The 24,707-nt window shown below is 54.6% G+C and overlaps 1 protein-coding gene and 1 non-coding gene across 2 annotated transcripts; both read right to left on the bottom strand.

Annotated features, from left to right (window-relative positions):
• Window positions 1-1,235: 1,235 nt before the first annotated feature.
• On the bottom strand, window positions 1,236-1,309 carry TRNAT-CGU (transfer RNA threonine (anticodon CGU)). Its single transcript has one exon. It is a non-coding gene; the product is annotated as a tRNA-Thr (tRNA).
• Window positions 1,310-21,421: 20,112 nt separating this feature from the next.
• On the bottom strand, window positions 21,422-22,514 carry LOC149521137 (uncharacterized). Its single transcript, XM_089774458.1, has 2 exons — window positions 22,261-22,514; window positions 21,422-22,146 (listed from the first exon to the last, which is right to left on the bottom strand). Exons 1-2 carry the CDS (start codon window positions 22,498-22,500, stop codon window positions 21,460-21,462), a joined length of 927 nt encoding a protein of 308 aa, XP_089630584.1. The 5' UTR covers window positions 22,501-22,514; the 3' UTR covers window positions 21,422-21,459.
• Window positions 22,515-24,707: the final 2,193 nt, after the last annotated feature.

Below are 24,707 nucleotides of genomic sequence, written 5' to 3'. Positions count from 1 at the left end.
GGTAGTGATAGAAATGTAGCCGTGTTAGTCTGGGGTAGCTGAAGCAAAATGCAGGACAATGTAGCACTTTAAAGACTAACAAGCCTCTGCTGGGCTGCTGCCATATTTGCCCTCGTCTCCGCACTTACTGGCAACGAGGATCCGTGGCCAGCGGGAGCTGTGATTTGTCCTTTACAGCCATGCCCAGGCCTTTAGTCAGCACGTGCTGCTGGAAAATTGGATTAAATTGCCCACGTAGAGGGATCGTATCCGGAGTCCAAAGCTTCCCTTTGAAGGGATCCGGTGAACACGAATTGACTCTTGATCACACGCTGGGACATGCAGGGGAGTGTGACTCTGCTTCCCACCACAAACCGCTTCCTACCTGCTGCTCTGCTCGGTTTATACCCGCCCTAGAAAACCCGCATGCAAATCCCTGCCCGGGACTGCCTGGTTAAATGCCCGCTCCTGGTACCAGGAGACGCAGTCTCTGCCAGACACAGACCTGCCCGGCCCTGCCCGCTGGGGAGTTTCCCTCAGTGCCCGGGAACGAGAATGGAACCTCTGCTGCTTTTCCTCGCCCTGCTCGCCGCCCCCAGCAGTGAGTGTCCGTGGGGCACGTGGGGGAATTAGCGTCCCACACAGAGACATTCAATTGCTAAACCGTCCTTCGCTTTCTTTCCCTTTCCCCAGGTGCGGCTGGTCCAGTCCGGTCCCGGAGCGTTGAAGCCCGGGGAGACCCTTAGTCTGACCTGCGCTGTCTCCGGGTTTTCTATCGCTACTCCGCTTTACACGTGGAACTGGATCCGGCAGCCCCCCGGGAAGGGGCTGGAGTGGGCGGGGCGGGTGTATCTGTAAGGCGGGGAGACAAGCTACGGCCCGTCTCTCCAGGGCCGAGTCACCATCTCTGCGGACACCGCCAGGAACCAGGTCTCGCTGCAGCTCCGCTCGCTGACAGCTGCAGACAGCGCCCCCTAGTGCTGCGCCAGAGAGACTCACAGTGGCACAGAGCGCAGCGCGGGCCTGGCACAAAAAGGGAAGCGGTTTCCATATACTAATGGGGGGGGGGGGGGGGGGAGTTGATGCCCAGGACTTACTCTGATTGGGGCTAGTGGATAAATCCAAGTTTATTCGGTATCAGCCATCAGGTCCCCGAACGCTCCAGCAGTGCGCGATTTTCTCTGCTTAAACAATTAGCAGTGCAGGGCACTTTTGTTCCCCAGAGGGGCATTTAGACAATGGGAGCAAAAACTCCCAGGCACCACTGGGAGTTGAACCCAGGATCTCCTGTTTACGAAACAGGCGCTTTAGCCAGCTGAGCCATGGCACCCGCCTCAAAAGCAGCTTTTCAAATTGTCCGAGACAAAACCTTCACACCCCATAGTAAAGCCATCCCCCATTTCCCTCAACACGTCCACACCTACTCGAAGAGAAATCCGAATTTACCCACCCGGAGCTCTCAATGGGCCGCTTCTGAAGGTATTTGAAGTCCCTGCAGCTTCTTTTGTCACTACTCTAAGAGAAGCCCTAAGCACCTGCTCTTGCAACCTTAGGGGAGACATGGAAATGAGGTCTCTTCACACAGCAAACAAAGGGTGATTCGAGTCTTCTCTCCTGCTTCCCATATAGAGCTAGTCTCAGCGACCGCCCCCTACCGCAGTGCTGCTTCCTCGCACAAATCCCTTCACACCGCATCCTTGGGAAAGGAGAAATCTCCGCAGAGGCGCCTCCTCGCTTGCGCCCGCCTCTGGGATCATCAATTCTCGTTCCTGTGGCAAAGCCACAAAGGTCTCTGAGATCGCTCCTGTCCCACATGGCTGTTGCGACGCTCTCCCTGTGAGGTCACTGACTCCCTATCTGCCTTCAGCCAATGAGCTGAGGAGCTGGAAATGGCCCTTGTGACGTCTCTGTCACAGCCCCGCTGCCTTGCAGGGCTCGTGTCCTACCGCTGGCCACCCCCCATCGCATGTTTGAGCTGCTCCCCCGTGTGACCCCCGACTCAGAGGAGACTCTAAACGGACACGTCAGTGCAGGGAGGGGGTAGAGTTTGCCGGGCCAATGTGAGGTTATTTCGCCAAGAAATTCCCGGGGTGCACCCCTGCCCCTCCTGCAAATGACCCAGCTCTGACTTCCAGAGAGAGGAAGCGGGTCCATTTCCCCCAGTGACTCTGCCCCTGCCCCTGCAATCGCAGCCTCGGGAACACTGGATAATCCGTGACACCCCCCGGAGAGCAGCGCCCTGCGCTCGGGGATCCCTCCGGGTCCCTTCCACTCCTACGACTCTCTACCGCAGCGTCCATGAGGCACAACCTAATCCCCCGACTCCCCTTCGATAAACCGGTTTGTCCCTCTCTGGGGTGGAAACCAGCCTCTCTCCCTGCAGCTACAGTTCCTCCCCGAACTTCCCTGTCTCTGGGCACCAACTGGGCATTGTCTGTGTCTGTGTCTGTGTCCATGGCAGGTGCTCGGCACATTGTGGAGCAGCCCGCGAGCCAAGAAAGAGACACCCCCGGTAGCAAGGGGCTTCCCATTCAGATGAGGCGTTAGGACACTCCCGTCCACCAGACAGCGCTCCCCGCACAGGGTCCCTCCCCCTGCGAGTGTATCCCCTACAACAGGAAACCCCACCTGCAAATCCCTGACCACAGGCGGCTCCTGGGTCCTAGTGCTAGTGGGTTTCCTGCTCCCTCCGAACTGCCTCTACAGCCCGCTCCTGCCACTCCCTGTCCGCTGAGCTGAGCGCCCGGCCTCTCTGGGGTATGACGGGGACATCTCCATGTACTGAGCGCTCCCTCCCAACCCCGCCGTGAGGGGCAGGGAGTTACCGCTACAGCAGCCTGTGCGGGAAACACCGACAGTCACCTGGGGCCCTGTGCTGTGAGTTTGCAGATTTTTAAGGTGTCAACAGGAGGCAAAGGACGTGGGCATCCGTGTGCAGGAGGGGGAGAAAAGACCCGTCAGACTCGTCAGCCTCTCAGAATTGGTCATTTCACCTCAACGAATCAAGAATTGTAATGTTGTTTAAATGTACTCAGACCCCCTACTCCTAGCCTGTTTCTGAACCCCAGTTCTCCCCCCCCAGATCCTGCACCCCATTCCTATCCTACCTGCATCCCTGTCTGTGCACTTTACCCCTCATTTTTGTCTCTAGCCCAGAGTTTAAGGAGGAGTTCCATAGAATCCACTAATTCCAGAACTCCAGAAACGTAAATCTGGTCAATGGGAAGCCCTGAATCTCAGTCCCACCTGTCCCTTCCCGTTGCCTGTGGGGCTGGAGCACCAGAGAAGTGAGGTGTCTCAGTTGAGGACACATCAGTGAGCTTTGGGGGGTTTTGGAGGAGGGTTTTTTTGCTTCCCCAAATGACTTTTTTGTGGATCAGTGACCCCCGACCCAAAAAGGGATCCCCACCTCTGCTATAAATAAGGAAAACATTAAAACCTGTAGTGTTGGACTGTGACGTAGTGGGGGTACTTGCTGGGCTGTGGTGACCCCTGCTGTCTGGAGCAAGACCCAGCAGGGAAAACCTCACTAGGCAGAGGTAAGGCCAAACTGGTTGAACCAGTGGCCAGACACCCCCCATGGAGAGGAACAAAGGAAGGTGAATGCGGCCCTGGCTGGGGGGCAGGGCTGGAAGTGGGTTAGTTGGTTGGTGGCTGTCTGTGAGGATGGATGAGACAGCCTAGGGAGAGGAGCTGGAGTTTAGGGGCCCAGTCTCCCCCATCTCAAGGGGGCCTGAGGCCTCCTAGCCCAGTTCCTGTAACCAGATTACATCTGTGCTGCGCTGTGCTGGAGGAGCAATAAACCACCCTCAATTCCACTGGCTGGTACAGTCTGTTTGTGCCATTTCGGGGTGCAGGAGACGGGGAACCCCCAACGTGCCGTCACACTGGTGTCAGAAGTGGGATGCACTGCACCCCGTGGATGAAGCTCCCAGCGGCAAGCGACAAGGCGCAGTAGAAGCAAGAGCCCTGGAGCCAGGCGTGCTGGAGACAGAGCGAAGCGGTTCCTGGGAATCGTGGGGCGCTGCAGCACTAGACTGGTGAGGCTGCACCAAGGGGACCAGCGGGCAGATGGCCTACGCCCGACTCTTGAAGGCAGAGCTGGTGGGGCTGTGCAGAGAGAGGGGCTTGCCTGTGCGGAAAGCAGCCAAGGCCCAGCTGATTACCCAGCTGGAAGATAATGACCAGGCACGGGGCCAGGATCTTGTCCCCAGGGGAAGCAGCCAGACCCCACCTGAGAGTGTGTCAGGCTCAGAGAGGGGGAGGAGCACTGGAACCCACCGGAGAGATGAGACAGCGTCTCCCGGGAGGCCTGCAAGCCGTAGCCCATCTAGGGCAGGGGCCAGCCCAGCGGAGCTGCGGCGGCTGGAGATCCAGCTGCGGATGAAGGAATTGGAAGTACAGGACCGAGAGAAGGAGCGCCAAGATCGAGAGAGGGAGCGCCAAGATCGAGAGAGGCAGCGACAGCATGAGCTGGCCACGGCAGAGCGGAGAACCTGCGGGGCCCCGGCTGCGCCAAGAGTGGATGGGCCCCAGAGTCCCGGGGATGCCAGGCGCTTGGAGAGGCTCACGGTGGCCCAATTGAAGGACGTGGGCGACATAGACGGGTTCCTCAGCTCCTTTGAGAGGGCCTGTGGGCTGCAACAGGTCCCCCCAGCTGACTGGCTGCAGGAGCTCATCCCCACACTGAACCAGGAGGCGGCCGGAGTGCTCAGTCAGCTGGAGGACCTACAGCCAGGGGATTACAACCGAGTCAAGGAGGCCCTGCTGCACAAGTTCGGGCTGACCCCCGAGATGTACAGGAAGAAGTTCCGGGGGGTACAGAAAGGGCCACAGGAGACCTATGTGGATCTGGCCTCCCGCCTGGCGCAATACTGCCGCAAGTGGGTCTCGGGAGTCGGAGCCCAGACCGCAGAGGAGCTGCTCAAGCTGGTCATGATGGAGCAGTTCTATGAAGCGTGCCCACCCAAACTGAGGCTGTGGCTCAAGGACCGGAGACCAGAGAACCCCCAGGAGGCCGGGAGACTGGCGGATGAGTTCACGGAGAGCCGGTCCGGGTGTGAACGGGAGTCCCGGAGAGAAAGAGAATCGCGCAGAGACCGGTTCTCGGCGGAGCAACGGAGAGAGACACCTCCGAGGCGAGCCCCAGGGACCAGGACCAGTCATCGATACCCCAGAGAACCAGCCAGGGCCCGGGCAGAGCCAACCCGAATGGGCCCACAGAACCTAACTTGCCATCGCTGTGGGCAACGGGGCCACAAGAGGGCTCAATGCACCAGGCGCAAGAACAGGTCCCATGACCTGGGACGTTCCAGGGTTAACTGGCTGGGGCGGGAGGAAGGGCCGGCTGCCCCAGTGGCAGGGGCTGGCCGGCAAACCTCCGCTCGGGGAGGGGGGAAGGATGCTCAGTGCACCTCCCCTGGGAGGTCTGACCCTCGGGAGACAGATTTATCCGTGCACCGGGTGGGGGTGGGGCGGCCCCTACGGAGGGACTGCCTCGTACCCCTGGAGGTGGATGGCAGGAAGGTGACGGGTTTCTGGGACACGGGGGCGGAGGTGACGCTGGCCCGGCCCGACATAGTGGCCCCAGACCGTATGCTACCCGACACTCAGCTGACACTGAGGGGCATAGGCGGCACCCCCTTTAAGGTACCCGTAGCCAGGGTGCATCTGAAATGGGAGGCCAAGGAGGGCCCCAAGGAAGTGGGGGTGCACCCGCACTTGCCCACCGACGTGCTAATGGGGAGTGACCTAGAGGAGTGGCCAGACGGACCCCACAGGACGCTGGTCACCACCCGTAGCCAGAGCAAGCGAGGGGCTTGCGGCCCGGAACTCGAGGAGGTTCCCCAACAGGGGGCCCAGGGCCCCGTCCCAGCAGACCTAGAGTTGGACCTAGGCAGTGGGGGGAACCACGGCCCTGTCCCAGCCCCAGCCGCTGAATTCCAGGCGGAGGTGCGAGCGGATCCCTCCTTGCAGGCCCTGAGGGACCGGGCTGACCTGGGTGCCGCTCAACCCCTAGGAGGAGATTGCCAGGAGAAGTTCCGGTGGGAGAGGGGATTTCTGTACCGGGAATGGCTTCCCCCCGGGACGGTAGGCAAGTGGGGGCTCCAGCGGCAGCTGGTGGTTCCCCAAAGGTATCGCCGCAAGCTGCTACACCTGGCCCATGACATCCCGTTCTCGGGACACCAGGGGATCCGGCGCACGCGGCTGAGGCTGCTCCAAAACTTCTATTGGCCGGGGATGTTTGCAGCTGTCCAGCGGTACTGCCGGTCCTGCGACTCCTGCCAACGAGTGGGGAAGGCCCAAGACAGGAAGAAAGCTGCATTGAGACCCCTGCCCATCATAGAGGAGCCTTTCCAGAAGGTGGCGATGGATATTGTGGGGCCCTTCAACAGAGCGACCCGGACAGGGAAGAAATACATCCTGGTGGTGGTGGACTTCGCCACCCGCTACCCCGAGGCCGTGGCCCTGCCCTCCATCGAGGCAGACACGGTGGCAGACGCACTGCTGACCATTTTCAGCAGGGTGGGGTTTCCCCAGGAGGTTCTCACGGACCAGGGATCCAACTTCATGTCGGCCCTGCTCCGGTGCTTGTGGGAGAAGAGTGGGGTGCAACACACCTGGGCCTCGGCGTATCACCCCCTGACCAACGGGTTGGTGGAGAGGTTCAATGGGACTCTGAAGCAGATGCTACGGACCTTTATGCACAAACACCCGCAGGACTGGGACAAGTACCTACCCCACCTGCTGTTTGCGTACAGGGAAGTGCCCCAGGAGTCCACGGGGTTCTCGCCGTTATATGGGAGGCGAGTGAGGGGCCCCCTGGACTTATTGAAAGACGAGTGGGAGGGGAAGGTCTCCCCGGAGGGTGAGCCGGTCGTGGAATACGTCCTGACATTCCGGGAAAGACTTGCCGAGCTCATGGGCCTGGCCAGAGAGAACCTGAGCAGGGCCCAGAGGAAGCAGAAGGTCTGGTACGACCGCAATGCACGGGCCCGCGCCTACGCTACCGGGGACCAGGTGATGGTCCTGATCCCCGTGCGGAAGAACAAGCTGCAAGCCGCCTGGGACGGCCCCTTCAAGGTGGTTAAGCAGCTGAACGAGGTGAACTACGTGGTGGAGCTGACGGGCCGGACGCGCGGCCAGCGGGTATATCATGTTAACATGATGAAGCCGTACTGGGACAGGGAGAACTTGGTGCTGGCCGTGTGTAAGCCCTGGGAGGAGCAGGGGGAGGATCCCCTGGTGGGCCTGTTCCCTGGGACCGGAGAGGACTCTTCGCTGGAGTCAATTTCCCTCTCGGACCAGCTCACCCCGGCCCAGCAGGCCGAGATCCGGGAGGTGCTGCGCTCCCACCAGCAGCTGTTCTCCAACAAGCCGGGTCTCACCAACCTGGCTGTCCACCGGGTGCAGACGGGCACTCACCCCCCGGTGCGCTGCTCCCCTTTCAGGGTCACGGGGAAAACAGCCCAGGACCTGGAGAGAGAGGTCCAGGACATGTTGGCCCTGGGGGTGATCCAGCCGTCCTCCAGCCCCTGGGCCTCTCCCGTGGTGCTGGTTCCCAAGAAGGACGGGTCGATCCGGTTCTGCGTGGACTACCGGAAGCTCAACGCCATCACGGTGTCCGACGCCTACCCGATGCCAAGGCCCGATGAGCTCCTGGACAAGCTGGGGGGAGCTCGCTACCTCACCACCCTGGACCTCACCAAGGGCTACTGGCAGGTGCCGCTAGACCAGGAGGCCAGACTGAAATCGGCTTTCATCACGCCCCTGGGGCTCTATGAGTTCCTGGTCCTACCCTTTGGCCTCAAAGGGGCGCCGGCCACCTTCCAGCGCCTGGTGGACCAGCTGCTGAGGGGAATGGAGAACTGTGCCCTAGCGTACATCGATGACATCTGCGTCTTCAGCCAGTCCTGGGAGGACCACGTGGCCCAGGTCAGCCAGGTACTGGATCGGCTGAGGGAGGCTGGGCTGACCGTAAAGGCTGGGAAGTGCAAGGTTGGAATGGCCGAAGTGTCCTACCTGGGCCATAAGGTGGGGAGTGGCTGCTTGAAGCCAGAGCCGGCCAAAGTGGAGGCCATCCGGGACTGGCCTGTGCCCCAGACCAAGAAGCAGGTCCAGGCTTTCATTGGGATGGCGGGGTACTACCGGAGGTTTGTGCCCAACTTCAGCTCCATCGCTGCCCCGATCACAGAGCTGTGCAGGAAGGGGAGGCCAGACAGGGTGGTCTGGACGGAGCAGTGCCAGAGGGCTCTCTGTGCACTGAAGGGAGCCCTGGCCAAGGCTCCAGTGTTGGTAAACCCAGACTTCGACAAGCCCTTTATCGTGTTTACGGACGCCTCGGACACTGGGCTGGGGGCGGTGCTGATGCAGGCGGACGAGAAAGGGGAACGTCACCCCATCGTGTACCTGAGCAGGAAGCTGCTGCCCCGGGAGCGGAGCTACGCGACCGTAGAGAGGGAATGCCTGGCCATGGTGTAGGCCCTGCAAAAGCTGCAGCCATACCTGTTTGGCCGGCGTTTCACGGTGTTCACCGACCACTGCCCCCTGACCTGGCTACACCAGATGAAAGGGACGAACGCCAAGCTACTGCGGTGGAGCCTGCTCCTGCAGGACTACGACATGGAAGTGATCCACGTCAAGGGGAGCGCCAACATCATCGCCGACGCGCTGTCCCGTAGCGAGGGGCCCGAACTTCCCCAGGTCACGAGCGGAGTGACCCTGCTCAGTTCGCTCTCGGAGGGGGGAGAACTGTGACGTAGTGGGGGTACTTGCTGGGCTGTGGTGACCCCTGCTGTCTGGAGCAAGACCCAGCAGGGAAAACCTCACTAGGCAGAGGTAAGGCCAAACTGGTTGAACCAGTGGCCAGACACCCCCCATGGAGAGGAACAAAGGAAGGTGAATGCGGCCCTGGCTGGGGGGCAGGGCTGGAAGTGGGTTAGTTGGTTGGTGGCTGTCTGTGAGGATGGATGAGACAGCCTAGGGAGAGGAGCTGGAGTTTAGGGGCCCAGTCTCCCCCATCTCAAGGGGGCCTGAGGCCTCCTAGCCCAGTTCCTGTAACCAGATTACATCTGTGCTGCGCTGTGCTGGAGGAGCAATAAACCACCCTCAATTCCACTGGCTGGTACAGTCTGTTTGTGCCATTTCGGGGTGCAGGAGACGGGGAACCCCCAACGTGCCGTCACACCCGGCTATTGTACCCCGCTAGGAAAACCCTCATGGAATTCCCTGGCCAGAGGGCCCCTTGGTTCCAGTGCGCGGCCCGGTTCCTTGCTTCCCCGAACTGCCTCTTACAGCCCCCTCCTGCCATTCACCGGCGCTGAGCTGAGCACCCGGCCTCTCTGGGAGGTAAAGGGGAAACGTGTCCCCGAGGGGCATCGCCATGTACTGAGCGCTCAGCCCGCACCCTCCCTTATACCCGCCCTGGGGAACCCGCATGCAAATCCCTGCCCGGGGGTTCCTGTTAAATACCAGCCCCTGGTTCTAGGAGCCTCAGTCTCCGCCCAGACACAGCCCGGCCCGGCCCTGCCCGCTGGGGAGTTCCCCTCATTGCCTTAAAGGAAAGTGGAATCGCTGTTGCTTTTCCTGGCCCTGCTCTCTACCCCCAGCTGTGAGTGTCCGTGGGACACGCGGGGGAATCGGGGGCCGAGCTGCAGACTCCTCTAGTGCGTAATGTTTGCTCCATTTGGCTTTTTTTCCAGGCGTCCTCTCCCAGGTGCAGCTGGTCCAGTCCGGCCCGGGAACGGTGAAGCCGGGAGCGACCCTCAGTCTCACCTGCAAAGTCTCCGGTGCCTCCGTCAGTGATCACTATTGGAGCTGGGTCCGGCAGCCCCCGGGGACAGGGCTGGAGTGGGTCGGGTTTATCCGCAGCACTGGAACCACAGAGTACAGCCCGGCTCTCAAGCCCCGCACCACCATCACCAGGGACACCTCCAAGAACGAAGTTTATCTCCAGCTTCGCTCGCTGGCAGCAGCGGACACCGCCACCTATTACTGCGCCAGAGACACAGTGAGACAGCGCTAAGCAGGGCCCGGCACAAAAAGGGGAAGCGGATTAAGTAGCCAGCCTCTTAGCCTGTGCCACGGCCTCGCTTTGAAATGCACCTGGCCAGGGCGGCAGCCCCAGGTCCAGACCTCTTGTTCGCTCCCTTTGCCCCCTAGCTGTAGGGCTGTGACGTCAGCAAATGATGTCATTTCGCTGCCGCTCTGTGTGAAAGCATCATTAGCAACAGCAAGAGGGGAAGGGGCAGGAATCAGATTAGCAGCAGCATTAGCTCTTCAGGGGGATCCCAGCGGCCTGTGCCCGGCGCTGCACAGACACCCAGCCCAGGGCAGTCTGAGTCCCGCACCCGGAGCCCTGGGGCGAGCAAGTCAGATCCCTCGCAGGAGCAGCGCGAGCCGTTTACAAGGCTAATGATGGAGACAGTGGCCTATTGAAACCTGTCCCTGCCTCTGCCCAGGCTGTACCCGGAGAGACAGCCCGTAACCCCAGGAGCTGTGCAGTGACCTTTCCCACCCACCAGAGAGCGCTCCCATAGGGGTTCCTGCCCCCTGTATTTCATCCCCGCTGGGGGAATCCCCCATGAAAATCCCTGGCCCAGCAAGGTCTCCTACATCCCAGTCCAGGGTCCCCTCCAGAGTCCTCTCACAGCCACATTATCCGTGTGCGGAGCTGAACGCGCGGTTCTCTGTCATGTAAACGGGCCCCCTGTCCTAAGAGCGCACCGCCCTGTACTAGGCACTGGTATCTCTTCTCCCCGCCCTGGGGAACCCGCATGCAAATCCCTGCCCGAAGATGCCGCGTTAAATCCCAGCCCCTGGTTCTAGGAGCCTCAGTCTCCGCCCAGACACAGCCCGGCCCGGCCCTGCCCGCTGGGGAGTCTCTCAAAGGGGAACGAGAATGGAATTTCTGCTGCTTCTCCTTTCCGTGTTCTCTGCCCTCAGCTGTGAGTGTCCGCGGGCAGCGGGGGGTTCGGGACACACAGAGACGTTCGGAGGCTGAATCTTTCCTCGCTTTGTTTCGCTTTCCCCAGGTGCCCGCTCCCAGGTGCAGCTGGTCCAGTCCGGCCCGGGGACGGTGAAGCCCGGAGAGACCCTCACCCTGAGCCGCGCTGTCTCGGGTGCGTCCATCGCTGACAGCACTTCCTACTGGCAATGGATCCCCCGGTCCCTCGGGACAGGGCTGCAGTGGGTGGGACTCCTACATGCAAACAGCGGGGACACGAGCTACGCCCCGTCCCTCCAGGCCCAAGTCACCTTCGCCGCAGACACCGCTAAGAACCAGTTTTCTCTGCAGCTCCGCTCGCTGACAGTTGCAACCGCCGCCTGTTCCTGCGTCAGATACACACAGTGACACAGCGTATAGCAGGGCCTGGCACAGAAAGGGGAAGGGGTTTCCCTGCAGCCATGAGGGACCTTTAATGCCTCAACTTAATTTTTCTGTAACCTTGGAGGGATCCGGTTTTTATTCATAAATGCTGGGAAATAACGTGGATTTCATTCAAAGCACACCCCTCGCCCCCCAAAACTCCCGCAAAACATCTCTCCACTCCCCATCGCTGAAATGCACCAACTCTCAAAGTTAAACCCGGATGTGCGACGTGTGACAACAGAACTGGTTTCAATCGGGCACCAGACCTGGCTGTGACAATTTCTTTACAAACAAACAAACACCCCAACCGCTGGCGAACCCAAGGATCTCCCAGCTCCGCTCGGCTCCAGGTCGGTCACTGTCCCGGAGCCGGGACTTTACCCCTGCCCCTCACACGTGTCCTGGCCTCTCCGCTCCTGGCCCAGGGGGAAGGTCTCCAAAAGACACGAGACCGTTCTTACCACAGAGCTCGAAGCCCAACGTTCTGGGTGGGACCCGCACATGGAGGCACCAGAAGACACATTCTCCCTCCGGGCTCCACATCCCACCCGCCTAGAAAGGCAGCTCCCCCGAGCCAGGCCGGGCCGAATTGATGATTCCTGAGTGTCAGGGGCCATTGAGCCCTAGGAAACACACACTCGGGACCGAACAGTTCTGGGGGTTTGTTCCTCTCCGGGATCCCCTTAGGTGAGAAATGGGAGCAGGGAGAGAGACAGGGCAATAATATCATTGAGGTGTTAAGCAAAGGGATGGTTAAGGAAAACGGGCAGGACCGGTTCCATAAAATGCTAATTAGGAGCGGGGCGGAGAGAGGCAGCGGATTCCAGTGAGGGTTCCGTATCCGAGTTCTAAAGAGCATCTGGACCAGCCCTCAAGAGAGGACAGAGAAGAGATCGGGGGAGGGTTAGAAACGAAGGAAGCGTTTGGTGACAGGCAGCGGACGGGTCCGAGGAAAAGTAAAAGGATGGTTTGGACAGCAGAGACGGGAAGACCCTTTATCTAGATAGGAAGGAAATCGAGGCTTTCGAAATACAGTAAGCGGTGGCGGTGCGTCGGGGTTCCCTCGCCCCCTGCACCCCCGTAGTGGCAGGAACAGACTCCACCAGCCAGTAGAATAGAGGGAGTTTATTGCTTCTCCAGGATACAGCACAGCACAGATGGAATCTGGTTACAGGGCAGGCCTAGGATGATTCAGACCCCTTGAGATGGGGGAGACTGGGCCCCTAAATCCGAGCCCCTTGCTTAGGCTGCTCCCTCCATGATACCAGCCAGAAACTACAACTCTTTCAGCCCTGCCCCCCAGCCAGGTGCTGGTCTCCGCCCTCCTTCCTTTGTCTCTCTCTGGGAGGCTGAGCCTGGGTGTCTGGGTCAATACACGCCTGGGAGAGTCAGTGAGAATCTCCCATCACAGAGCAGGGGGACCACGTCACAGAGCAAACAACCCCTCCCCCAACTACATCACACCCTTCATCTAGATAGGAAGGAAATCGAGGCTCTCGCTATATATAGTAAGTGGAACCGCGATGCCTTTAGGACAGGTGTGGGCAAATACTGGTCTGCAGGTGGGATTTGGTCCACCAGGATTAGCCCCGGCACAGTCCCCATACCTCCATATTTACCTGCACGTCTGCAGGTACGGGGTCAATGGGAGCTGCAGTCACTTGTTCCTGCCGAGTTTCAGCTGCTGTCAAGGGGCGGAGCCAGGGAACCAACTCATAATATGCTGCCAGTTGACATGTTCCCAAACAGGTTTCTCTATGTTCCCTTTACATATATCTGATTTTTGTCCCTTGATTCTTTGCTGTAGGGACCATCCAGTTTCTCCAATATAGAGAGCAGCGGGGCATTGCTGGCTTTTACTGGCATAGATCAAATTACTGGATGGGCAGCCAAATGACCTTTTGATTTGGTAGCTTATGTTGTCAAGGAAAAAAGAGGGAAATAGTTCCCATGCGCACTGTGACGGTGCGATGGGGTTCCCCCGTCTCCTGCACCCCGAAATGGCACAAACAGACTGCACCAGCCCGTGGAATAGAGGAAGTTTATTGCCTCTCCAGGATACAGCACAGCACAGATGTAATCTGGTCACAGAGCTGGGCTAGGATGTCTCAGGCCCCCTTGAGATGGGGGGAGACTGGGCCCCTAAACTCCAGCCCCTTTCCCTAGGCTGTCTCCTCCATGCTTCCAGCCAGCAACTCACTAACCCTCTTCCAGCCCTGCCCTCCAGCCAGGGCAGCATTCCACCTTCCTTTGTTCCTCTCCATGGGGGGTGTCTGGCCACTGGTTTGCATAGTGACTCATCCTGTTTTGCTGGGTCGTGGTACCCACGGCAGCCAGTGGGGGTTACCCCAGAGCCAGCAGCATAGAAACCAGCCAGGTACCCCCACTACGTCACACCTGCCCTGGGAAACCAACCCCTGCATACGAAGTCAGGAAGCCAGAGGCAGGAAAAAGGCGGTGCAGGTGGGGAGAGGTGGCAGGGAAGGGGGCCCGGCTGCAGCTGGCTTCCTGCAGATGAAAGACTCACTGGTTTCTGGGAATCTGCACCACAGCTCCACTCAGAAATTCACCGCCAGGGGCACAGCTGGCAAGAGAAAGTAGAATGAGCCCAGAGTCCGGAAGGACCTTTGTGGGGGGAGAATCTCTGGTACCAGGGGGGTCTTTCATCCAGCAGACAAAGTCAGAGTGAGCCCCGGGGGCTGGACACTAAACCGGGGCAAACTCAAGTGTCAACGTATCTGATGAGACGCCGGGTTCTTCGCCACTCGGATGGTTCGAACCCGGCCTGGATTTCGCTTTCTGGAAAACACGCTCAAGCTCCGCCATGAACCCTATCAATGGTGCAGGGAGCACAGCGTGAAAGTCTCTGGCCTGTGTGGCACGGGATAATAGATACAAGGCCACAGCGGTCCAGTCTGCCCTCACACATCCACCCGCCTGCTGCTCACACCTCTGGCTGCGAAGGTTGGAATTGTCATAGGCGCCTCTTGGGTTTAGGCACCTGGATTCTATTCAATTGGAGTTATTTGATTTTCCCCACACCGCCCCTGCTCTCCCGCTCCGCACCGAGCCTCCTCCTCCCTGATCAGCCTCCGGTACCTGTTCACGCCATGGGGCCATATTCACACAGTCCAGAGACTCGCTCCTCCACCGACAACCCGGTTTTGGGTGGGCTGGGGAACCACAGAGCAGCCAGACTCGCTCCTGGGCAGGTCGGTGTCAGCTCGTCCGGCAACCCCGCTCAGAGACACGGACCGCGCCATGGGGCCTTAGCAGGGAGAGTATTTCTGTCCCCGCCTGCGAAGTCGCGAGCCCTGCAGAGAAACCGGTTCCTGCGAGGCTGCGGAATTGTCCCTGTTTAGACACACACCCACTAGCCCGGCATGGCTCCCGCCGGTGCTGGTCATGGCTCTGCTCGTCCCCGTGCTTTGCCTGGCTTCGCCGTTCGTGGTCTGTGCCAGGGACCATCTCTCGGGGCATCTCCTTGCGATCTCGGGGTCTTCAGGGCCGTGTCTAGACAAGGAGCTGAGTGTGTGTGTTCTCTGCTCCTCCCGCAGGAGGCACCTTTGGGGCAGACTCCGTGACCCAAACCGAAGGCAGCATCGGCATCTCTCAAGGGGACCAGCTGCGTCTGAATTGCACCTACCAATTCTCTTTAACTCCTTATCTCTTCTGGTACGTGCAATATCCTGGCCAGCCCCCCCAGATGCTCCTGCAGGACCTCGCCGGGCAAAATTCAGGAGAAGGGATCTGAAAAAGGTTCAATGCCACCCACGACACCAAGGGCAAATCCTTCCTCCTCTGGAAACCGGCCGTCGAACTGAGCAACTCCGCCACCTATTACTGCGCCGGGAGTGACTGGGGCTGCTCAGAGGAACATATGACTGACATGGGGCAGTGAAAGTGAGTATGGGGTAGACGCCAGAATCTTAGACAGGACACACACACACACACACACACACACACACACACACACACACACACACACACACACACACACACGGAGTTTTCCTTCTTTCCCAAAATCCGGAATTTCACCCTGCCAGAAATGGGGGTGAGCTCCCAGAATCACCAGGGAAACAAAGGAAAGACAGGAGCCCATCCGCTCTCCCAGGAGCCGCTATGAGGAAAGCTGCCCCCAGCCCTGTCCCTGAAGGAAAGGGCCGCTGGACACAACATTTCACCGCCTGACACCGTCTGTATTTATAAAAGGTCTTCTTGTTTCCCTTTATGCCTGTAGCTAGTTTGATCTCATTTTGTGCCTTTGCCTTTCTAACCTTGCCCCTGCATTCCCGTGTTGCTTGCCTATATTCATCCTTTGTTATTTGTCCTAGTTTCCATTTTTTATAGGACTCCTTTTTTATTTTGAGATCGTGCAAGATCTCCTTGTTAAGCCAAGCTGGTCTTTTGCCATATTTTCTATCTTTCCTACACAGCGGAATTGTTTGCTTTTGGGCCCTTAACAACATCCCTTTGAAATACTTCCAACTCTCCTCAGTTGTTTTTCCCTTCAGTCTTGCTTCCCATGGGACCTTACCTACAAGTTCTCTGAGCTTATCAAAATCTGCCTTCCTGAAATCCATTACCTCAATTGTGCTGGTCTCCCTTCTACCTTTCCTTAAGATCATGCACTCTATTATTTCATGATCACTGTCCTCTATACTGTCTTCCATTTTCAAGTTCTCAACTAATTCCTCCCTATTTGTTAAAACCAAATCCAGAACAGCTTCTCCTCTGGTAGCTTTTTCAACCTTCTGAAACAGAAAGTTGTCTCCAATGCAGTCCAGAAACTTATTGGCTAGCCTGTGCCCCGCTGTGTTAGTTTCCCAACATATGTCTGGATAGTTGAAGTCCCCCATCACCACCAAATCTTGGGCTTTGGATAGTTTTGTTAGTTGTTTAAAAAAGGCCTCATCCACCTCTTCCACCTGGCTATGTGGTCTGTAGTAGACTCCTAGCATGATATCACCCTCATTTTTTACCCCTTTTAGCTTAACCCAGAGACTCTCTACACAGCTATCTCCTACGTTCATCTCCACTTCAGTCCAAGTGTGTACATTTTTAATATACAAGGCAACCCCTCCTCCCTTTTTTCCCTGTCTGTCCTTCCTGAGCAAGCCATACCCTTCCATACCAACATTCCAATCATGCGTCCCATCCCACCAGGTTTCTGTAATACCAATGATATCATAGTTGTATTTATTGGTTAGCAATTCCAGTTCTTCCTGCTTATTACCCATACTTCTCGCATTTGTATATAGGCATCTAAGATACTGATTTGATCTTGCCTCCCTGTTGTGCCCTGACCCTCCTTTCTCCTTGCCATTATAGGCCGTAGTCCCCCCCCCCCCCCCCCATTTCCAACCCATCTCCCAGTCTCACACATTCAGCACTTACCTGTGGGCTTTGCTCACCTGTCCCCGTCTAACCTACTTTAAAGCCCTCCTCACAAGGTTAGCCAGTCTGTGTCCAAACAAGGCCTTCCCACTCCTGGAAAGGTGAACTCCATCTCCGCCAAGCAGTCCTTCCTGGAAGAGCACCCCGTGGTCAAGGAAGCCGAATCCCTCCTGGCAACACCATCTTCGCAGCCAGGCATTCACCTCCAGGATGCACGTGTCTCAGTCCCAAGTGCCACAGAAGCTGAAACTGAAACTGCTAGCACTCACATGGAATCAGACTAAATTCACACACACACACACACACACACACACTACAGCTTGTACTCACCGGGTAGCCTCTTCAGCGGTGGGGTCGCTTTGCTCTCCCTCTTCAACTCCTCTGTCTGCAGTCCCCTGTCCGCTTCGCTCCCCTGGTTGCACTGCTCTGGCTTTTTAAAGCCACTGCTCATCACCACCCCGCAGGTCAGATAAGCCATTTTGTGAGCCTCCAGTAGGGGGCATCCTTTTTTGGTATTTTTCCCTCATCACCTCTTTAGCCTTTTTTCAAAATTTTGCAGTGATCTTGGCCTGGAACTTTTTGGTAGCCACCCATTTATCCGCCAAATGCTGTCCCCCCTTTTGTTTACACCTTATCTGATGGGAACCCCTGAGGATGACCCCTTTGCCCAGGCCCCTTTCTTTCAGGCCCCGAGGATACAGAGTGCACCAGTTTTCTGAATGAAGCATCAAACTCTTCCCCCATACTAGAATATGGGGGAGCTGTGATGAGCTTATGGTTTTGGGAGAATGGTTTGTCAGTCCTTGGTTTTTTATTCACAACCCCTAGAGCGCGTGCTCCGGGTTTGTGAATGTGTGGGGTTTTGCGCACGTTCAGAACCCCTAGAGCGCCTGCTCCGGGTTTGTGAATGTGGGCGTTTTTGCTCACAGTTTCCTCAGGGCATGGTGTGGCAGTGACCGCTGAGGAACTGGAGTTGTGTTTGTGTGGCTGCAACACCTCGGCATTGCAGGAGTTTTCAGTCCTTGGTTTTTTATTCACAACCCCTAGAGCGCGTGCTCCGGGTTTGTGAATGTGTGTGGTTTTGCGCACGTTCAGAACCCCTAGAGCGCCTGCTCCGGGTTTGTGAATGTGGGCGTTTTTGCTCAGTTTCCTCAGGGCATGGTGTGGCAGTGACCGCTGAGGAACTGGAGTTGTGTTTGTGTGAGAGTTTGTCAGTCCTTGGTTTTTTATTCACAACCCCTAGAGCGCGTGCTCCGGGTTTGTGAATGTGTGTGGTTTTGCGCACGTTCAGAACCCCTAGAGCGCCTGCTCCGGGTTTGTGAATGTGGGCATTTTCGCTCACAGTTCTCAGGGCATGGTGTGGCAGTGGCCGCTGAGGAACTGGAGTTGTGTTTGTGTGAGAGTTTGTCAGTCCTTGGTTTTTTATTCACAACCCCTAGAGCGCGTGCTCCGGGTTTGTGAATGTGTGTGGTTTTGCGCACGTTCAGAACCCCTAGAGCGCCTGCTCCGGGTTTGTGAATGTGGGCATTTTCGCTCACAGTTCTCAGGGCATGGTGTGGCAGTGGCCGCTGAGGAACTGGAGTTGTGGTTGCATGGTTGTTTCTTACCAGAGTCTTTTGTTTTGTCCTTGGGTTCGACCTATGTGAGGTTCTGACCGCCCGGACGCTTCATCTGCACTCGTGCTGTTTTGCGTTGTTAAGGGTCTCAAAGCAGATTCCTGGTTCTTTGGCCGTTCTGGAGGAGGTGTCCTTGTAGCTCTGTCTACAGCATTGTCAGAAAAGTTGTCCATGCCTGTGAGGTGGGGGAAAAACATTTTACAAAAAAAACCACACACGTATACTTTACCATCTCTCTCACCCACACCTGTGTATTTACTTAAAACCTCATAGAGCAACCAAACCAATAAGCAAAATATATTTACTGGGCTTCATCGATCCATCAGTCACTGATGCTGGTGAATTTTCTTTCAGCTGTCTCTTTCCTTTTTCTTTTGAGCTTGTTTTCCCTCTAGTCTAAGGACCTCTCATGTTTTTACTGTACTGTGGAGCAAACAACATTATTATAAAACACATGAAACCCTCTTGTAAAATTTAAAAAGTTATAGCTTTAAAAACAAAATAATCCATTTCAGGCTGTACAACCAACATGAGTTTTGAGTTTGTTTCTACCACTTAAAAAAACAAGCAACAAAAACCCACACAATTTTTTAAATACATCTCATTTTGCAGAATAAAAGCCAAAACTGCTTTTAAAACCCCTTGTTAGTTTAAACAAACCAAGTACTTAAAAAAACCCTTTACCTATGCCTTGCACAGCCCCTCTCCCCTCCCTCCACACACATACACTAAACAGCAGCTTTAAAAAACACACCAAACCAAGTTTGCAGCCATAGACTTTTCAAAATCCACATGCATTTAACACATCACATTTTGCACAGAAAGAGCAACCCACCAAACACACCTTACCAGCAGTTTGACAACATATATTTTAAAAACACACCTGTGTCTGTTACAAACTCCATCACACACACCTTCAAAAACTCCCCACAGCTGTTTTAAAACCATTTGCAACTATATTTTTTAAAGCAGGGGTATGCAACAAACTGTTTTTTAAAAACCACTTATCTCTAGCATAAGCCCCTGAATCACCCACAACTTAACCCCAGCCAGCTTTTTTTAAAATAAAAACCCCAGGTAAAAACACACATTTTTGTAACCATCCCAGATACTTTTAGCCTAACTCCACCGCTTCCTCCCCCAACTCAGAATTGAACATTTATTTTCAAAATACATTTGGCACAGAAAGAGCAGCCCAGCAAACACTCTATACCAGCAGTTTGCCAACATATAGTTTAAAAACAGCAATAAGCTCCCCCACAATTAAGTTTTGAAAAAAAACCAACTCACAATTTAAACGTTACAATTAGTTAAAAAAAAAAAAATAACCCACACGCTTTAAAAATGATTATGGATAGTTACCTTCTACCACAGGGTAAAGGCATACTGGCACAGGGCTATTCTATTTTCCCCTATGTATATTTGGGACTACGGAATAAAAAACAAGCAAAAAAAATGTGAGTTAGGATTACCCCCAAATGCTTCAAACCCCATTTTAAAAACACACCTAGGTCTTGCACAGACCTCATCTCTCTCTCTTACAAATCACACACACACAAACCCTGCATAAATTTAAAAGCCAACTGCAAAAAAGTTACCTTTCACTATGGGCACATGCTTGTTCTGTCAATCCCCCCCCCCCCCCCCCCCAATGTGTGCTTGGGCCTTAAGGTTAAAGAATAAGCACAAAAATTAGTTAGTATTACCCAGGGTTTTTTTTAAACAGTATTAAGCACAACTACAGTTAAAAATGGTTTTTACCTTGGCCTGGTGGGGAACTGCAGCTTAAAATTACTGGTTCCATGTTAAACAGATCACACTGCAATAAAGATAGCCACCATTATTTTACTAAGAGAGCATGCCCAAAGAGAGGCATTATAGAATATATATTTTCAAAGTTACAAACAGGGAACATACCTTCTCCTGTTGCAGTCCAGCAGCCATTCAAGAAAGTTTCTGTTGAAAAGGACAGTCACCCCAATACCTAGGTTTTTTATACCCTCCTAGCCCATTGTTTCAAATAACTTCAATGTAGTAGCTAGCAGGTGAATTTGATCACTGCAGCTCTGAAATAATAGATCCTTAAAGACATAGGCACCCCTCCCTAGCATTGCCTTTTCTGATCTGGGGGTGGAAGAATTAAGCTGTCTCCACACCTGAGTTGCTTTTGGCTACATTTTTTTTCTTTTAGTTAAAATACATTTTTTGTAGGGCTTTCTTACAGTATTAACAGTAAAAGCACCAATCCTTAATGCAGCTGTACCCATTTCCATGTGGAGACCCTTTGCAGATATCAATACATGTCTTGGGGTTTGGTTTTTTTAAACATGCTTCTTTCATGCTTAAGGCTTGGGGTTTAAATAAAATGCTTTTAAATGTTTGATTGTCTTTAGAGAAAATGCTTGTTTTAAAGTATGGGTAAAAGTTGGAAACATTTCAGTTTTGGGTTAGATCCTTAATTTTTTTTTTAACTTTTAATGGCTTGAAAAAGTAGCCCATAGCATTTAACCAACTCCTGGGTCATATTTAAACTGTCCAATAGCGTTTCTACCAACGCCTGTGTCCTTTAAACTGTCCAATAGTGCTCTACCAGCCCCAGGGGTTATATTTAAACTGTCCAATACCATCTGCAAACTCCTGAGGTGTTATTTAATTAGATATTCATCAGAGCCCACCCATCCAACCCATCAAATTTAATTACTAAACATTACCCTCAACAAGGGTAAGTGGTCACACCTAAACCTAATCATTGACTGGAGCCCCTGGCTATTCAGCGAGGTGCGGTTAAACCATTGAGTTCATGTCTAATAAATCCTAACTGGGGTGGTGGTGGTAATTTTTTCCTTTTATTTAAAAAACAAAATATTTGAGGGGTTTTTCCTTCCCTCGAGTTTCTACCATACATCTTTCAGGGGTTTTTCAGTAAATGGGCCCCTTTATACAAAATGGATTCTCACAAACTTTATTTTTTTAAATGATTTTATTTAAAAGACATACAGACCATGTGTTCCACCAAAACTTTTACTCGTGTAAGGATCACACAAACCTTCTGAGAGAAGATTGTCACAAAAGCCCCTTTTCAATAGATTTTTACAGCTACCAAGTTTTATATCTCATGTGTGTCCCCTCACCATTCTCTAACTTCATCCTTTTAGACATCTTACAAATAGTCTTTTTCTCAAGCAGGGTTCTGTAACTTTTTGTACGCACCAGACGTTCAATATAACGCTCTAAGCAGGCGTCTTTTGGCTTGGTCATGGTCTTTAAAACACTGTGAGGATCTTGACTGAATTGCACTGCATTTACCAAAGTCACCCCTTGTGCTAAGTGTTCTTGAGTTAAGCACAGACATTGCATAGCATAACCGACGGCAATAACAGTATTTAATAAGCTTTCCAAACACAGTTCAGCACATAGGCCCCGGAGCTTGCAGTTTATATCCTCCGGAGTCCAAATCACACAGTCATGGTGCCGCTGGGCTGGCGCATCTATGACGCAACCCTCACAGTCCTCAAAAAGCTTTTCCCTAAGACAGTGACTAAGGACGGTATAAACACCAATGCGTACAATGGAGCACACGACTTTTTTACGCTTATGATGTGGCACTGGCTCATCTAGGTCAATGCCAAGCCACCGCCTGAATTCTTCATGGCCGTCATCCTTGGCGATCTCTTCAATGCTTTGTATCGGTGTTGAGCAAAAACAAGGTGGGCCCGGTTCGTCTGCCTTGTCCGATGCAATGCTGTCCTGGGTCTGAGGTTCAGCTAGAAAGGCATTGTCAAGCTGTCAAAAGATTGCCAGAAAGAAATAATGTAAGACGCTCTGGTCATTTTTTTTAAGTTTACAAAATCCCGGTTTCCTAACCCCATGATGCCCCAACTTCGATCTTTCACTTACCTGTTTGGCTTCTTTTCCATGTGTCTTGTCCGACTCCTGGGAGCCGTGGGCACCTTCCTCCTCCAGGCCATCTAGCTCATCAGGCTGCCTCGTGAGCGGTTGGGTTCCGGCGTCAGATACTGGTGTATCCATCAGTGGCTGGGCCAAAGGGCTCCCTTCAACTTCTCCTTCCTCCTTGGAACTGTCGCTGATGTAGCGCTTTCTTCTCAGCACCAAAACAAAGTTGGTGAAAGAAGCCATGTTTCCACTCAGCGTTTGCACGCTCTTGGAAACACGTGCTCTTGGAACAAGATGGCCTCTTTTGTGTGGTGCTAGAACTTATGGGGAAGTGCTATGTTCTGATTGGCAGAGGGTGTCATGGGAGGCTCTTAGAGGGGTCACATGACCCGCTTCCGGGCGGGTCATCCGGTCCCAGAACTGCCCCCCGATAGCTCAAAGCGGTTCGCGGGGCGGTCCTACAGGGGAAAAACCCTTCCTGATTGGTAGAGAGAGGTGGGACGAGTTCTTAGAGGGGTCACACGACCCACTTCTGGGCGGGTCATCTGGTCCCGGAACTGCCCGCGATTGGTCAAAGCGGGTTGTGGGGCAGTCCTACAGGGGAAAAACCCTTCCTTATAGGTGGAGGGAGGCGGGGCGAGTCCTTAGAGGGGTCACATGACACCCCTTACTTCCAGTCACCTGCCCCTATTGACCTGGATGTACTACCCTCCAGGGGCGGACTTCCGGTGACAGGGGAGACGGGACTTCCGGTGCCAGGGGCGGGACTTCCGGGGTCAGGGGCGGGGCTAACATTTGATTGATGGTAGGGCCCTTATACTACTTACAGCGGCTCCCCGTGGCTGGGATTTGAAGCCGGGAGGAGAGACATCTAATTCCAATAACCAGGCCCGACGTGCCCTGGGTCCGGGGGCTGGGTTCGGCGTCACGGGCAGTGAGAAAATCCGGGCTTGGTGGTTTTCTGAAGGGCTGTTCTGGCTGAAACAGGACCGAGTCTGGGGTTCAGCTGCAGAGAGGTTCAGGTCAGATTCTCACAGGGGGTCCCCCTAGCCAGGTGAGGTGGCGCTCGGTGAGTGACAGCTGCCAGTCTCCCTGGAGCGCTCCGTGTCCAAGAGGCGCTGGGGGTGGATTCTTCATGGCTCTGCACCATCCCCTTGCACCAATGATGGGCATGTTGGATCCGCTCCGAATTCAGTACTCGACTGCAGTTTACACTCCCTGAGAGGCCATGGACTCAGTGCGCAGCCCCTGAGTGGCTCTGCTCTGCTTTCTCCTCCCCGCAGAGCGGATCAAGGGGGACTTGGTGACCCAAGTGACAGGACCCGTTTGAGTCTCTGAGGGGGACCCCGTGCTTCTGAACTGCACCTACAAGGTATCCGGGTACCCTTCCCCCTTCTGGTACGTGCAGCGCCCCGGCCAGCCCCTGCAGCTTTTCCTGAGGGACGCGGGCAGCCAGGACTCGGATGAGGGGCATAGGAGGAGATTCAGCGCTAAAGCCAAGAGAAAACCAGACTCCTTCCACCTGCGGAAAGCGGCCGCCGAACTGAGCGACTCCGCCACCTATTACTGCGCCGTGAGTGACACAGTGACACAGTCCGGCAGGGCTGCCGTGCAAAAACCGCGTGTGTGTTACCGAGCGCCTCTGTTCTGCGAGGAATATCAAACTCCGTAGACGATGCAGTTAAGTCTCTAAAGAGAGGTGGGTGCTGCCCTGAAAAGGTCATCTATGCGCATGTGCGCGTGCGCACACACACACATACAGAGAGAGAGAAAAAGAGAGAGAGAGAGAGAGAGGAAAAGCGGGGGAGGTAACATACCATATATACACATGCACAGACAGACACAAGCTCTGCCACACCACTCATTATCTTGCTCTTTTTTTAACCTTGTTAAAGTCTGGCCTTCACCACATCCTCTGGCAGGGAGTTCCACAGGATGACTGTGATCTGAGTGAAGAAAAACTTCCTTGTGTTTGTTTTAAACCTGCTGCCTATTAACTTCATTTGAAGACCCCTAGTTCTTACATTGTGGGAGTAGGTAAATAACTTTTCCTTATTCACTTTCTCCACTCAAGTCATGATTTTATAGAGCTCTAACTCACCCCTGGGCATCAGTGGGACCATGGCAGGTATGGACACTTCTGGAACTGCAGGACTGAACTGATGGTGATCAGATTCAGCGAAATAGCTCAGAGCTATGCAATAAATATCACCCTGCTTGGGCCATGTGTCTGATGGGGGAGAGGAACGTGGGTGTCATTCCCTGTAGGGGAGAGGAGAGAGGATCTCAAAGAACAGCCCTGACTAATAAAGTATTTGGGGCCAAATTTACCAAGGTCTCTGCACACCTGTTCATTTATTTAAGTGGCCATTTCAGATTCAAAACTTTGGAAAAGTTCCAGGGAAAATTGTGTTTGGAGAAAAAAAAGTTAAGTTAAAAGGTAAAACTGA

This window comes from Pelodiscus sinensis, chromosome 30, assembly GCF_052426305.1.
Source record: "Pelodiscus sinensis isolate ZL-2025 chromosome 30, ASM5242630v1, whole genome shotgun sequence".
Lineage (NCBI taxonomy): Eukaryota > Metazoa > Chordata > Testudines > Trionychidae > Pelodiscus > Pelodiscus sinensis.
This window is presented reverse-complemented; position numbering and strand designations above follow the sequence as displayed.

Coding starts and splice junctions, on each gene's coding strand:
- LOC149521137 (XM_089774458.1), bottom strand. CDS start 22,500: ATGGCTTCTTTCACCAACTTTGTTTTGGTGCTGAGAAGAAAGCGCTAC. Junction 22,147..22,260: donor ATGGAAAAGAAGCCAAACAG/GTAAGTGAAAGA, acceptor ATCTTTTGACAG/CTTGACAATGCCTTTCTAGC.